Here is a 15938-nt window from a genome sequence, read left to right on the forward strand (position 1 = left end):
AGAAATTGGGTTTCTGTTAATGATGGTTCTGACTATATGAAATCTAAATCTCTGCACGTCTTCCTTCCTGCTGTGGTCCGGAAGTGAAATTTATCCCCTCTAGAAGCTAGAGGAAAAGCTGGCTTTAGCTACACATCACAACATTTCCGATGTATTTGGTGTTTAATCCCTCCTGGGACACCAAGGAGTGTCTAGAAGGCTGATGGCCCACCTGGCAGGAACAGACGCCAGCTCTGCTGCAGCTCCTGCCCCTTGGGCGGGTGGCTCCCCACCTCTTCAGCTCTGGGGGTGGTGCCTGTGGTTGGGTGGTAGGTGCAGGCTGCTGGGAATATCTTGAGTGCTGGCTGCTGGGACGTCTCGGGCGCCGGCTGCTGGTATGTTTCAGGCGCCGGCTGCTGGGACGTCTCGGGCGCTGGCTGCTGGGACGTCTCGGGCGCTGGCTGCTGGGACGTCTCGGGTGCTGGCTGCTGGGACGTCTCGGGCGCTGGCTGCTGGGACGTCTCGGGCGCTGGCTGCTGGGACGTTTTGGGTGCTGGCTGCTGGGATGTCTCGGGTGCTGGCTGCTGGCATGCCTTGGGTGCCTGCCACCACCTGCTTCATCTGGGCTCTGGGCACTCACTGCACTCATGCTTTTCCGTCTCCGACAGTTCACCTCTGGGGGACAGAGGAGGTTGCTGCCTGGTTGGAGCACCTCAGTCTCTGTGAGTATAAGGACATCTTCACACGGCACGACATCCGGGGCTCTGAGCTCCTACACCTGGAGCGGAGGGACCTCAAGGTACTTCCACGGGCGTCTCCCTGGAACCCGCACCTGGGCTTCCACGCGGCTCCTTTCCACTCCATCCTCTCCCCTGACCTGCCACGTCCCAGCTTCACGGTTCTTCTCGGGCCTTCGTGTGCACCTTGGGGTGATGGGTGGCCATTGCACTTGACAGTGAGGGCTCTGCGTGCCACAGCCAGAGGAAGCCAGGAGCAGATGTGATGGGGAAAAGCTTGATTTTCTTAGCCTATTTAGATAGGGAACTATTTCAACATTAAGAACGCTGTTGGGGACACAGCCCCGCACTGCTAAGTTCCCCCTGAATCACTGTCTCACAACAGCCAAGCGAGAAGAGCCCTGGCTCAGGGTGTCCTCTGCGCTTGTACCACAAGTAGTTCCTGAAGCATGTCACCCACACTCCTGCCTCCACTCTGCTGCTGGGTGGCGCCGCACTTGAGCTGGGGGTGGCAGGAGAGGCTGGTGACCCGTGTGTGGTCAGGTCTGCACCAGGCCTCATGCCACCCCCGCAGAGCCACGCCCTTGCCTGGGTGACCTCCCGGGTGGCCTCCTGGGCATCGAGTCCTGAGAGCATGAAAGGCCCCTGTGGGCATCCTAGACAAGGGGGCTTGTGAGGCCACCTGCCAGCCACTTGTGCTTGTCCTGTGTTTTGTTTTTGTCTTGTTGGATTTGTCCTGGCCATCAGTGATGTTGTAGAACTCAGTAGTGACGTGCTTGGTGTCTGCACGCTTGTTATTTTATGCCGTTTCCCTCTGGTTTCGCTGTTGTCACCTCATCTGTGCTCAGAGGATTGAGGTGGAGGGCCCGTTGGTGGCAGTCTGTCTGCAGAGAACTCTGGCCCGGGCTCTCTTCCCGGCATCCACAGTGCTGTGCTCTGTTGCAGGACCTCGGCGTGACCAAAGTGGGCCACATGAAGAGGATCCTGTGTGGGATCAGGGAGCTGAGCCGGAGCGCTCCTGCCGCCGAGGCCTAGCCTTCGCCCTCTCGGCCTGTGTCCTCTGCTCCCCCCACCACTGAGGGTGCCGCTGCCGCCACCGCTGCAGCCCTGACCCTTCTCACGGTGCTACTCCTTTGTCTGCGACAGGAAGCCTCTCTGACGCCCGTTCGTGACAGCTCTGGGGTCTTGAACATACCAACATAGCTACCTTGAAACAACACTTTCCCAACTCGGAGCCATTCAGGGCAAACTGTGTCATGTCCACCCTCAGCTCCCACCTACCTGTGTCACGGGCCATGGGGACGCTGGCGAAGTCTAGCCTCCCGGGCACCAGGCACTCATGCAGAACCCACCTGCCTGGGCCACATGCTCAGATTGTCCTGTGGGCTCCTCTCCTTGTGTCCTTCAATAGCACTATTTCCTGGCTCCTGCTGGAAGCGTGGTTGGGACCAGCCTGAGGTGGTCCCACAGCAAAACGTCCTCTGTGCCTGACAGCCACCTCGTGGTTCTTCTCAGCAGCCCCACGAGGCAGCCCACTGCTGTCGCCCTGTTAATTAATAAGGTTTTTAAAAAAACAAAGGTCCTGCTCTTTCCTGGTTTGAAAGTGGCATGGATATGTCCCCAGTCCTGTTTGTTATAATTTGACATGAAGGGAAAGAAAAAATGCCTCTCAATGCAAGCCAGCAGGCAACTGCAGCGTTCCGGTCTTCAGTCCGTCGCCTATGAGCTGTGGGTGTGGGGTCGTGGTCCCTTCTGTCCCTACAGGACGCCATAGGCCTCTGGAGTCTACCCGGGGCCATGAGTGGGACCGGCCCCACTGCCAGCCAGTCTCCCCGGGACAGAGGGTGTGTGCGCATTAGTGCGGTACTCCTGTGTAGAAAGGCTTCCTGGCTCGGGAGACTTCCTGCCGTTCTGTGGGAGAAGCAGCTGGTTCCCAGGCAGTGTGTCCCCGGATGGACACGGACAGCCTGGAGGCTGTTTTGGGAGTGTCTGACCCTGCAATGGCTTCTTGTCTCCTGCTACCAGGCCTGGTGTCCCTGAAGGCGTCACCAGGGACCCTGACCCGATGGCCCATGCTGCTCCTGCTCTGCCTCAGCCCCAGGTGTGAGCTGCAGCCCTGGGCAGGGCCAGCTCCTAAGCAGCCGACAGTGATGCCAAGAGCACAGAGCTCCCTCGGGGGGAGGGCTGAGCCCTGTGGAGACAGTGCCCAGGCGGGGGCACCCCTTGCTTCTGCCGACACCTCTTCACCTGTTACAGGGACTCGTAACAGGCCCTGGGAGGGGTTTTCTAGGACCCGGCCCCGGTGCCCTGGCTGAGGAGGGAACGTGTCTGCCTGGCTGCCAGGCTACGGCCCAACGCTCTCCATAGACGAGCACCATTCAGAGGTGCCTGCGAGCCAGGCGTGTGTGCGGGCCGGGGTCTGCAGCACCCCGGGTGCTGAGGGGCGGACCGTGGACGCTTCTGTGCCTGCCACTTGCTTTGCAGACCCCTCTGTCCACGTTTCCCCTTAGCAGGGTACACCAGGTGGATCCCCTCACAGTCCTGGCCCTGCCTCTGTGGTCTGGGGTGCTTGCTGCCTTCTGCTGGTCCCCCCAGGGGCGATGCTTGGGCCGAGTCCCCTGAGAGTGTGGCAAGAGAGGGCGCGCTTCCACTGTCATGGCCGCCTGTCCTTGTGTGTGACGTGTGGTGTTAGGATTTTTGGGTGAAATAATCTCATGCTCCGTACATTGGAAGTGATATTGGGAGCAAAACAGTTGTGAATCACCTTTCCCACCTGTGATTCTGTTTCTCGCAGGACAGCCATTTTAGATGGAAGTAGGTGGAGGAAGAAATAACCGAGCCACAGCAGTCACTTAATTTCCCACGTGCAGAAGGCTCGCAGTTGATGGACACGTGTCTTGCGGTCCTAGCACAGTGGGGCGGCGCACCCTGGGCTCCGAGGTTCCCAGGGCAAGCCCTGGTGAGGGGACACGAGGACAAGAAGCTGATGGCAGTTTGGGGGCCTCCCAGGGCCCAGCATTTGGCACCAGGGCCACCCAAGTTCTCAGTTTCCTCCTCTGGGGAAAGCGTTGCGTTTGGTTCAAGAGTGTTGTTTAAAATTTATGTGTTGTCAGTGATTAAAACAGTACTGTTTACGTAAAAACCATTTTTCTAATTCTAACAAGTTAGAAAAGTAATGGACATGCACGTTGTAGGGAACTGCCAGGCTGGTGTCCCTGCGCATCGTGGCGTCCCTGGCTGCCTGTGGGGCTGCTCTTCTGCCTGCCCCGTGTCCAGGGTCTGGGGGCCCAGCTGTCCTGTCCAGTAGAGGAAAGAAGGATTCCTGAAGTCTTGGAGAAAAGGTTTTGTGCCCTTGGCGGGCCTTCCCCCTCCTATTTATAATCTTAATTTATGCAGCGACCACCTTGGAAGCGAACGCCTCTCGTGGTGTTGTGTGCATAGTCCCTACCTGCGTGGTGTAAATACGTCGTTCCGGGTACAAATAAAGCCTGTTTTGATCTTCCGTTGTCACAGTCCTCATCTTCATTCCTTGCGCTTTGACATAAAATTTTGGTTGACAAAAAACCTTTCCAAATTGGATTCAGAATTGTTTTTTCAGCGGCTCTAAAAATAGGTGGGGCTGTCCGTTGCTGAAGAGCAGAACAGAACACCATGTGTCTTTTAGGGCGTGGGTTTGTGGCGGTCTGGACTGGGAGCTCGGCAGGCAGGCAGATCACACGCAGCCTCGCCTCAGGCTGGGAGGGCCTGTCGCTCCCGCTGCTGTCTCGGGCCGCTCGCAGCCTTCGCGTTGAGCTGCAGACCCGAGGCTCCCCTGCTTCTCTGGTTAGTCTCAGTGCCTTTATTCCACGGGGACTGCCTCTCTAAGATCAAGGTCACTTTAGTTGTCATCCCCCGTTTCCTGGAGCGAGGGATCGACACTGGGTTTGTGGAGGAGAAAGTCAGACTGGCAGGCTGCAGAAGGGCCGCGTGAGCTCTGGAAGTGTTGCCTGCCTTCCTGGCAGCTCTTTGTCCCTTGTCCTCTCTAACAGAGCCCCATTTTTTCCCCTGGTGTGCATTCTCCTTCATGTGGCCATTCAGGACCTCAGGTCTCATGGTTACAAGATGGTTGCCACAGTTCCAGGTGTCACATCCAGACATGACCATGTCTGTTGTAAGTTGTGTGTATGGGCAGGTGGCTGTCTCCTATGTGTGTCTCTTTTTAAGATAAAGGGAGCCTTTTCAGAAGCCCTGGCTTCAGCTGACCTTCCCTAGTGTCTGGAATTGGCTAGAATTGCATTACACACCTGTGATGAAACCAGTCAGTGCAAAGGGGACGGGTTGTAATGATGACGATCATGGTGCTGATGACTGACACACAGTGTTTTATCCCAGGTGCGGGCTTAGGTACATTACACACATTAACTCCTCTGATCCCCCTAACAAGCCTGTGAGGTGGGGATGTACATTTAACGGACGGAGAAGCAGTCTGAGAGAGGCTACACAACTTGCCTGATGGCACAGCATTTGGCCGAGATGGGAATCACAGGGCAGTTGGGCACCGAGGTCATACCTCTTCTAGTGCTGTGCAGTCCTGTGCCCCAGGCCTCATACCACGCTCAGCCCAAGTGATAGGTGAGGAGGTAGGGCCCAAGTCAAAGGCAGGCCTTCTGGCACCTGTGGCCTGGGCCCTGTGTCCTTGCTGGATGAATGGGTATGAGCAGGCCTGGGGAGGCAGGTGTGGGTTTTGCCCATCTCACACGGGGTGTGGCTCCATTGCCTTGGAAAGCAGCCAGGAAGGGGCTTCCTGGAGAGGTGGCATATGGGGATGGGGATGGGGGGGGGGGACAGGTGGCAATCCAAAGGAAAGGGAACAATTTGAGAGTAATGTGACTGCAGGGTGTCACATTGCAGTCATGTGGAGAGAATGTGGTCTTGATCGTTTTTAAAGGACTCATCCACAATCAAAAAAGCAAGTTGAGTGCAGTTAGCCAGTTTCAACCTGCTCTGATCCAGTACTGTTAACTGACCACTGGATTTGTTCCCTCCTCTGTTGTCCACAAGAGAGTTTTACCATGGTCGTCGCCGTCCTTTGGACACTGGTTCCAGGTCGGGTACGCACTTGTCACTTAGCCACAGGTTGCTGGACCAGGTGGGGTTGTGTCCATTGGGGCCAGGCAGAGCAGCGGGCCTTGTGCAGGATCAGGCGGGCACTCTGTGTTGCCTCCCTTGGGGGTCGGGGAAGTGTGGCTGGGCTGTAGGTGGAACAGACACTTGAGGGGTGCTGTCATCTCTGACTCACACGCAGGAGGAGGAGCTTGGCGGACTCGGCCACCTCTGCTCGCGGTGCACGGAAGCCCTTTTGAGCAACCCTTTTCACACACTCCCTCACTATTGTTTGAATGGAGCTGACAGCAGGTGGCAAGTTGCCCACTTCGAGCCCAGGACACAGATCCCTACAGAGTGGCACTTTGCCTCCGATGAGCTGTAATGGAGCTGCTGGTAGCATTTTGGTGCCTAGGGCAGAGCCTGTGGGAGATGGGACAGCCTGCAAGAGGCTCCTGCTGTCCTTTGAGCACCAGCCTCTCCTGGGCTGATCTGAGCTCCACTGTGGGCTCTGTTGCATGAGACAGGAGGTCCCCCTTCTGTTCCAGCCAGCCCGAGCTGGGGCCAGTCACCTGCAAATGGAGGTGTGCTCTCCTGGAGCATGCATGCGTGTGTGCATGACAGAGGGATGTGGAGCGGCTGGAGACATTCTCTTCTGCTTGTGTTTTGAGGCCACCGCTTCCATCTCCTACTTTCCATACATGAATTTCCAGAATGTAAGCATACCCATAATACCGTCATGTATTTTATTGAACCTTATCACTGCCGTGCTTTGGATGGGCGCATAATGACGATCGGAATGAAAGCGATGACCTTTTGGTGGCCTCTTGTCCAGACAGGGTGAAGGGGCCATCATAATTCGGTCCCTTATAGTTACATCTACTCCAGAGGGAAGCCAACATCTACTGGATTTGGGATTATCTGGGAATTCCTGCCCCTCCCTTTTTTGGCCAGAAAAAATGTCATAGTTTAAATGTTTTGTGCAACTCAACCACCATTGCCAGTCCTGTTTCCCCAGAAGGAAAAGAGAACTAGACTATGTCCAGCCTCTTCCAATACAGTTGTTCCCATGAGTTGGAATTCATTTAAAACCCAAACATACTTCTCTTATTTCGAAGGCAGTACTGATAGAGTATTTCTAAATATAAACCGTGTTAGTTTATGTAACCATCTGCAGTACGTACGCCTGGGGGAACAGGCCACAGAATTTCCTCTCAAGTGAGAACAGGAAGCAGTTGGCACTTAACAGAAACTAACGACAACTTTAAAAATGGTTTATTTGTCCTTTAACAAAATCTTACAGATTTCTTCCTGCATCATTCAATTTATCCCCAAATTAAAAAAAAAAAAAAAAAAAAAACAGAAAACAAAGAAAAAGGGAGGAAGGAAAGAAATGCAGTTCATACTGGCCCAGGCTGCAGGCACCCTGCTCGATGGCACTTCTGGGCACATCGTCCCAGCCTCATCTTGGTACTTTTAGAAATGCTCACTGGGGCCTCTGGCTTCTCAAAAGCAAAGCTTTTCAGTTATGACATTAACATTTTATTACCTTGAGATGAAGGGGCATAGTAAGGAAATGTGCCCGTTACGGTGAAAGAAACAATGGCTTATGCGCAGAAGGGCTGGGCCTCCAGCTACGTACGGTTAATCATGTTTATGGTTTTGGTATCAGAAACCCTCAATGTACATCTAGACGGGCGCCACTGAAGCCCCACGTGCAAGTCTCCTGAGACTGAGTTAGTGTTTGAGAAGCAGAAAGCAGCTTCTAGTTAAAGTCCAGCTTCGTACAATGCCAGTGCTTCAACAGAAACGAGGACATAATTTATAATACAGAATCTCAGACAGTCGTACAGAAGGATGAAGGTTCCTCTTCAACGGTGGTTTTGACAGTGTTGGAGAAGGAAAAGCAGGGCCACTGGCTTATCGTTGGCTCTACGGAAAGGTGACACAGCCAACAACGTGAGCTGACGTGCCTTAAGCCAGGGTGCAGGCTGAGACGGTGTCGTTTTCTTCCCATCTCAACACTGCAGTTCTGTTTTAATATCAATGACAGAAGGGCTGATGAGGAGTCGTGTGGAATCCGGATGATAACCAGGTTGAGAATGTGTTACATCTTTTTAGGAAGCTGCTTTAGACTAAATCAGCTTTGAGAAAGTCTACCACCCTGGCGTCCTGTATCAGTCAATTCAGTAACACAGATGCTGTGTTTGTTATAAATACCAACTAATTCCTTAACATTGAGTAGTTAGCTGTGTTCAATTAAGAAGGAAAAAATCTTAGTTTACATTTTCTTTTTCACATCTGTTTTAACTGAGACTAGTCAGGAATATCAACTCAGGCTGCCCAGGGCAACATGAAACCCACGGTGGTGAGGGGCTTGTCTGCGATGACTGCTTCCCTCCAGGCTGAGGTGCTGTGGGCAGCAGCGAGAACGTTCTGATCACAGACATCTCAGGTCAGACCAAGCCCTGGGAGCTGCGGAGCTGGCCACACCGGGGCTTTCTTGTCTTTAGAAGAGCACATTTAACTGCAGGATGGCCCATCTGTCTCCTCATTGTGGAAAGGGAGCTAACACGATAGAATCACAGCATTTTTGGTTTTCTTGGTGGCTGGCCACAGCTCAGATTGAACCCTGGACCTTGGTGTTATCAGCACCAGAATCACAATTTTAACTCAGACCAACGGGGGGACATGTAATATGTGAGGACCAGAATGGTATGGGGGACGTGAAATCTGGAAAACACAGACTACCCTGCAGATGGCCCACAGAGTCATCTGGACAGTGTAAGAAAAAGGGATTGAGCAGTGTGTATTTTACGCAGATCCATCAGACTCAGGCAACATGCTCCACCCTGCCTGTGGTTACTGCACAGGTAGTGCATTTTCTGGTGAAAGGGGGCTGGGGCAGGTGTGAGAGATCAGCAGCTGCTTGGCACCTGTTGTGGGCTGGGGTGTGTCGCAGAGCTGGGCAGTCAAGTGCATTTGCCTGGCTTCCCTTTGCTCATAAGGAAGCAGAGGATTTGGGATCTGAGGCTACACAAGCAACCAACCAGTCAATCCACAAACTGACAAAACCCGCTTCCACACAGTCGACAGGGCAGTTGCATCAAGAGTGCAGAGCCTGGCGCTGCGGCCCCGGAGCTGTCCTGCTGCTGCTGCTATCTGAAACTCCCAACGTGGATGGAGAGAGAAGCTTCTGGTCTTCTGGGCCGGGCCGGCGTCTCTGCACTGGTGAACATATCGCTGCTGTGCGTACGAAGGGCTTCTTGGCTGTGGGAGACACAAAGATGTCACCGACTCATAGTCAAGGACATGGTCGGGTCACCAGGTCAAAGGACTTAGAATAATTCCAAAATTCATTCCTTTTTTTTTTTTTGGTGGCTGGCCAGTACAGGGCTCGAACCCTGGACCTTGGTATTGCTAGTGCCCTGCTCTAAACGAGCTAACCTGCCAGCCTCCTTCCAATATTAGGGGTTAAATTAGAACAGGCCACAGCACACGTTTGCAACTTTGACAGACATTTCCAAATCGCCCCACCAGAGGACCCCAGGTCACCCTCTGCCAGTCCCATGTGCAAGGATAGCAGACTCTGCGGCTTCTCCAACCTGCTCGGTGAAAAGGCCTCATAGCAACGGAATCTGTTCTCCTTCACTTTTTAAACTGACATGTGACATTCACAGTCACACAGATCACACATGCGCACACCATGAATCGTCACAAGCGTTCACACTTGTGTCCCTCGACCCAGGCGGCTTTGCCCCTTCAGTCCCCAGGAGAACCACCCCTGGCACCGCTCAGGAGATGCAGTTTTGCTGCCTGTGACCACACTGAGGAACCCTGGCACAGGGCACCCTCCCGCACCACTGCCCAGCAGGTCCCCCCTCAGCCGAGCACAGCAGGCAGGTTTGGCTGCGGTGTTTGGTGGGCACGTGCCCGTGTTTTTGTGGAGTGCATACTTCACAGTGGAGCCACTGGGCTACAGCAGAGGTGTGTGATCAGCTCAGGTGATACTGCCACATTTTCCAAGTGCTGGCACCAACTCCACACCCAGCAGCAGAGGCCGAGAGTCCTGCATCCCTGCCACGCTGGCCTCGTCAGTCCTTCTCAATCGGGCACTTGTCGTGGTGTGCAGTGATAGCTCAGAGTAGTCTGGATTCACCTTACTCTTTTTTTTTTTTAACTTGGCGGCTGACGGGTAAAGGGATCCGAACCCTTGACCTCCACGCTCTAACCACCTGAGCTAACCAGCCAGCCCTAAATTTACATATCTTTTATCATGAATGAATTTGGCTGAGCATATTTTTATACGTGGGCAAGCAATTTGCATTTCCTTTTCTGTGAACTGTCTGCTTATACCCTTTCCCTATATTTTTATTGGATTCTTGGTCTTTTATTTATTTGCAGGTGTATTTCCAGAATTACCTCTTTATCCAGCAATTCCACATGCAGAGCTTTGTTGTACACACACTCACATCTTTATTTCAGACTGAGACTATCTGAGGCTATTCAGTGACAGTGGCAGTTTGGATAATATTAGACAGTTGTGTCTTCATGAGCAGCATGATGTGACCACTCACCGTATTGCTTTTTATTTTAACTTTTTTTTTTTTTTGGAGAGTTCATAGAGTCACATGCTTCCAAATTCAGAAGCCACCAGAGAGGCTCACAGAGAAGTGTCTACATGCCCTGAAAGTCTGTGAGCAGGTGTGCGTGGATGGGGCAGCTGAGCACACACCGGCACGTGACAGCAGGGTGCACCCCGAAACTCCTGTGCAAAACGCAAGGCTTGCCCCTGTGCGCTTACGCACAGGTGACGGTCAGGCTGGCCCATCTGGGAGGGGCTGTGTGATGGGGGGCGGTGCAGACACTTCTCTGTGATTCTCTTTGGTGGCTTCTGAATTTGGAAGCATGTGACTCTGTTAACTCCAAAAAAATGAAGTTAGAATAAATAAAAAGCAATACAGTGAGTGGTTACATCACGCTGCTCGTGAAGACACAACTGTTCTGTTACGCAAACGGGATACGTGAGGCTCAGGATAAGATTTTTAGTGAAAGCAAAACACTGTCTCACACACAGATGGAAATGCAGATGACAGGCCCTGGAAGACAGGTGGATGACTCAAAATAACAGCCCTGGTGACAGCTAAGGCTCTGACAGAAAACATGTACGTGAGAAGTCTGAACATGCACGTGAGACAAAGTTCCATCACATTTGAATGCGATGGAATAAAGTATTTTAGTGTATATGTATTATCCATGTTAGACAAATATAGAATTTTGTATGTAATTTTACATATGTGTAACTTTTAAGTACGAAAATCCAAAAGTGGCCAGAGTTGCAGTCCCTTGCTGTCTTCCAGGTGGCTGAGGGGCCCAGGCCTTGGGAAGTGCAGAGATGGGAATGGGGATGAAGACACGTGTCCCCTGCCCTCCTGAGGTTCCCTGGGCACCCAGGGAGACAGGGAAGGATATGGTGGGAAAGTGCTGCCCAGGAATCACCCTGGTGCACAAGAAGAGAAGAGAGGAAGGAGCCCTCGGGTCGAGGGGATGTGGCCTGGAGGACGGGGCAAAGGAAGCAGAGCTTATGTTCTGAGCCACCACAGCACAGATGACTATGGGGACCCTGTAAGTCTGTGTATTTCCAGAATGAACTATTGAAGTCGCTGAACAGCTGTTTATTGACAACTAACAGAAGCACTGTTCTAGGTAGTGGGGATATAGTTGCGAAGGAGAGGAAAACCCCCTTGGCTCACAGAGCTCACATTCTAGATCTTTCCGTCCTTACTACCAGCACCCAGTCTAAGCCACTGTCCTCTTCACTGAATTAGTGTGCCATTCTCTTTACTAGTCTCCCTGGTTCTACTTTTATCCCCTAGAATTCATTCCCCTCAGAGCAGCCGAAGTGATCATTTAAAAGTGTCCAGCACACGATGTCTCTCCCACTTCAAACTGTCCAAGGGCCTGTAGCCACACTTGAATTCTACACTCTTGCCAGGGCCACGAAGACCTGCATGGCCAGGCCCTGCCTGCCCTGCCGCCGCCACCTCAGACCTCTCTTCCCCCACCAGGCAGACGGTCCTGATGGCAGAGGGCAGGCAATGCCTGGCACATGGGTACCCAAGATGCTGAAGGGCAGGGAGAGGGAGATTAGGTGATCAGGGGCCAGATCAGGTGTAGATCATTAAAGCTGCTGCAGTGATGTGGGTAAGAAAAGACAAAATCAGCCAAGGCAGAAGCAGAGCACGAGGAAAGGCTGACTGAGGATAGTGTGAGAGTTACTGAAACCAGAAGTGGTGAGAAGAGGAAGGTAGGTGCCCCAGGGGCCTTTGGAGTGGCCTGTGTGGAGGTGACGTGTGGGCCAGGCTGGTGGGACTCCTGGGGCTGAGTTGGGTTGAGCAGAGTGAACTGAACTTCACGCCTGTGGAGTCTGAAGTTACTGCAGAATGTTCCAGTAGATTTTGGCAGGTGTGCACTGCCCAGAGGCCATGTGCAGAGATTTATGGCTCACCCCGAGAGGAAACAGAGTGAGCTCCCCAAGGCAAGGTGACTCGGGCGGAGTGTGTGGTGGGGCAAGAGCAGGCAGGTGCCAGCATCTGATGGACGGGCAGGGAAAGGAGCCCCCACAGAGACTGCAAGGGCAGCTGGAGGTGAGAGGAGAGAATAGCGCCTTGGCAGCCAGAGGGGATGGGGGACCCTGTGGGACAGGGCTGGGCGGGGCTGAGCAGCACAGAGAATTTGGCTGAGGACGCCAGTGTCATGCTGCAGGAGCAGCCAGGCCCTCGGACCCACCCGGGAGAGAAGAGTGGGAGGCCTGGAACGGAGGCCTGCCCAGGAGCACTGCAGATCTTAGAGGGTGCTGGGTGTGAAGGAAAAGGCCCAGGAAGCAGGCGAGGGTGTCCAGGGAAGCGAGCAGGATGTGGCCCGGGGCACTGCTGCAGGCCTCCTCATGATGACTCTGGGGGCCACATTATCTCCACATGTGCCACAAAAAGCTCTACAAGGCGCAACCTAAGGAAGATGGAGAATGTGGGCATTTCTTTGCAATGCAGTTGTATGTAAGGGGAGTTCCAAGCCGTAATCAGTAGTTCTCAGCAGGAGTAAGAAAAAGTCAGAACCTCTGGAAGTTTCGAGCACACAAGCGTAGGTCCTAATAATTACCTTTTCTTCTTCCCCAGAGCGAGCTGTTTCTGTTTTTCTTTCCCAGCGTCATCTCTGATTGTACTGAAATCATCATCGTCATCAACCAGCAGATTCTATATTTCAAAATAATGAGCAATGTTTTCAGACATCTTTTTAGCCTACATTTAAAAGAGAGGTGTTTAGGACTGGCCAGTTAGCTCAGTTGGTTAAAACCCAGCCTTGGAACACCAAGGTCAACAGTTCAGATCCCCGTACTGGCCAGCAGCCAAAAAAAGATTTAAAGAGAGAGAGAGAGAGATGCTTTAAAAAGTACCTAAATTGACAAATGGAAGTATTCACATTTATAAAAACTAGATTAATAACTGATAAAAAACATTCTATCTGTACTGGCCAGCTACCCTGAGAAAACCCCAAAAACATTCTAGTGCTTGATGAAAATAAACTTGGATGGCAGGAAGAGCTTCGAGGGAAATTGATTTTCAGTCATCTGACCTTTGCCTTCAACTACAAATGCTCCTACTGGGAGAAAGCCCAACAAAAAGGGCTTTAAAAAGGATGTAAGTTAAGAACATAAGGCACAGAAATCATCCACCTCGATCATGACCGATCTCTAACCGCAGTGCTAGAAACACAGCTGTTTGTTTTCTAAGTACTGTCAAACTGTTCTCACCTCTCCGCATTTCTCTAGTTAAATTGTGAGCTTCTGAAAGGCGTGGACTGTGTCCTGCAGGGATTTACAGATACAGCACGCTCAATAAATTCTACCCAGTGACCATGTGTTCTCCCCAGTACTTAGTTAGTTTTATATATGCTACAAACATTATTTATGATAAATGTTAGCCTCTCCCCTCAGCTGCCCAGAGGGAGGATGCCTCAGTGAGCGTTGACTCATCAAAATACACACCTAGGAAGGAAAACATCTCAGGAAAAAGACAATTCTGGGGGTTTGCCAGGTCCCGGTTAAAAGTTCCCCAGGTTACTGGCCATATTCTTATGTGTGCACGTGGGAGAGTAAGTTTTAGTTACACATGGTATTTACAGCCTTCAATGACTCTGATAGCAGCTGGAGCTCTGCAGGAGGCTTTGGGCTGCCCATCAGTGCACCCTTCGGGTGAGGAAACTGACATGATAAACAAATGTTATATAATTTCTGTTCCAACAAGTTGTGCATGATATACTTTTAAAAAACTGAAACAATGCAGCCGGCCCGTGGCTCACTCAGGAGAGTGCGGTGCTGATAACACCAAGGCCATGGGTTCGGATCCCATATAGGGATGGCCGGTTGGCTCACTGGCTGAGTGTGGTGCTGACACCACCAAGTCAAGGGTTAAGATCCCTTTACCGGTCATCTTAAAAAAAAAAAAATTTGTGAAACATTACAAAAAAAGAGAAAACACAGAGATAATGGGACAGACACCCATGTTCTCTGGGGACAGGTGTCAGAACATGCCTGGGCTCAAATCCACGGGCACATGAGCTGTGTACCTTGAACAAGCTGTGTAACTCCCCTGGGCCTCACCTTCTTTATCTTAAAATGCCACCAACTTCCCAGGGCTGTCTTGAGGATTAAATGAATTAAACGTATCCATGGATAGTGCTTGGCACATAAGAAAACGATCAGTAAAATTTCGCTATTAGTAGTATTACCCTTTTACCATATTTGCTTCATTTTTATTTTTAAAGGAAAATATTTAATGGATTCTGTTGATGTCCCCTCACCCCCCGCCGTAGAGGTAGCAACTACACTGAGTTTAGTGTTATTGCTCCCATCTTCACTTTTATTCTGTTACTACCAGGGACATAACCCTCAGGAATACTTTATATAAATGATCATTTTGTAGTATCATTCAGTGACTTCATTTTGTTCATTTTGTTTTTTAACATTAATTATCTAGATGTATCTTCATGTTGACATATGTGGCTCTGGTTTATTCGTTTTAACTGCTATGTATCATACCACTGTATCAATACCTTTTTTTTTTCATTTTATCTATCCCCTTTCCGCAGGTCATTTAAGTTCTTTCCACTTTACGCCATCACACGTAGGGCTTCAGTGAACATTTCTGCACATCTCCTCACGCATATGTGCTAGTTCTAGGATACATGTCCAGGAGTGGAATTACTTGGTTGTATCACATGGGCATCTTTTACTGTACTAAACATTGCCAAACTGCTCTCCAGAGTAGCTGTACCAACTCGATGTCCTGCTGGTGGTGTGTGGGAGTTGGGACAGCCTTGCTAGAAGCAGCGGCTCACTGCTGGGTCCTGCAGCACCCTGATGACCTGGGAAGCTGATGACCTCTTCATGTGCTTACTGGCTATTCAGTTCTCTTCTGTGAACTGCTGGGTGACAACCTTTGCCCATTTCTCCTCTATGGGTTATCTTTTTGTAACTGATTTGTAAAAGTATGATATATGTTCTGGATAACTTCCCTTGTTAGTTATATCATTGCATACATCTTCCACCTGTCTGTGGCTATCTTTTCACTCTTTTATGGTTTCCTTTGACGAAAAAAGTTTTTACTTTTAATGTTGCCAAATTTATCAATCCTTTTCTTTATGGTTTGTGCTTCTTGTTTCTTATTTTAAGAAATCCTTCTTAACCTGAAGTCATAAAGATTTTCTTTTATCTTTTCTTCTAAAGGTTGAAAATGACTGCTTTTCACATTTAAGACTTCAACTGAAACTGACAATTGTAGTTGGTGTGAGCAAAGGTGGATACAGTTTTTGTGGGGCCTGAAGCTCACAAAAATCTGGGACCCCTCTTTATGAAAATTAAATCAAAATTATGAATACAATTTTCCTATACAAATAATTCTCCCAGCACCATTTATTGAATAATCCATTTTTAATGTTGCTTCAAATATCTGTCAGGTTTCCTTATATGTGTGATTCTGGTTTGGAGCTTCTACCTTATCCATTTGCCTGTTTGCCTAGACCTGCCTGTAAACTGTACAGTCTTCTAAGGCAAGGACCCTGGTCTTGCTCTTCTTTAAAAAT

The 15938-nt window shown here is 50.9% G+C and overlaps 2 protein-coding genes across 21 annotated transcripts in view; one reads left to right on the forward strand and one right to left on the reverse strand.

Moving 5' to 3' along the window:
* The window catches only part of DGKD (diacylglycerol kinase delta), a 109750-nt gene extending 105549 nt beyond the window's left edge, over positions 1–4201 (forward strand). For 12 of the 13 annotated variants that reach the window (XM_063091267.1, XM_063091239.1, XM_063091222.1 and 9 more), the window contains 2 exons: positions 648–778; positions 1662–4201. In XM_063091267.1, the coding sequence (XP_062947337.1) occupies positions 648–778; positions 1662–1751 (221 nt within the window). In that variant the 3' untranslated portion in view covers positions 1752–4201. The remainder of the gene's footprint in view (positions 1–647; positions 779–1661) is intronic. The other variant, XR_010022977.1, reaches the window with a different exon arrangement.
* Positions 4202–7086: 2885 nt separating this feature from the next.
* Positions 7087–15938, reverse strand: part of USP40 (ubiquitin specific peptidase 40) — an 87467-nt gene continuing 78615 nt past the window's right edge. For 6 of the 8 annotated variants that reach the window (XM_063095423.1, XM_063095432.1, XM_063095448.1 and 3 more), the window contains one exon: positions 7087–9068. In XM_063095423.1, the coding sequence (XP_062951493.1) occupies positions 8832–9068 (237 nt within the window). In that variant the 3' untranslated portion in view covers positions 7087–8831. Of the gene's footprint in view, positions 9069–12956; positions 13097–15938 lie in introns of those variants that run through there. The other 2 variants (XM_063095440.1, XM_063095458.1) reach the window with 2 other exon arrangements.

The sequence above is a fragment of the Cynocephalus volans genome, chromosome 1 (genome assembly GCF_027409185.1).
Source record: "Cynocephalus volans isolate mCynVol1 chromosome 1, mCynVol1.pri, whole genome shotgun sequence".
Taxonomy (NCBI): domain Eukaryota; kingdom Metazoa; phylum Chordata; class Mammalia; order Dermoptera; family Cynocephalidae; genus Cynocephalus; species Cynocephalus volans.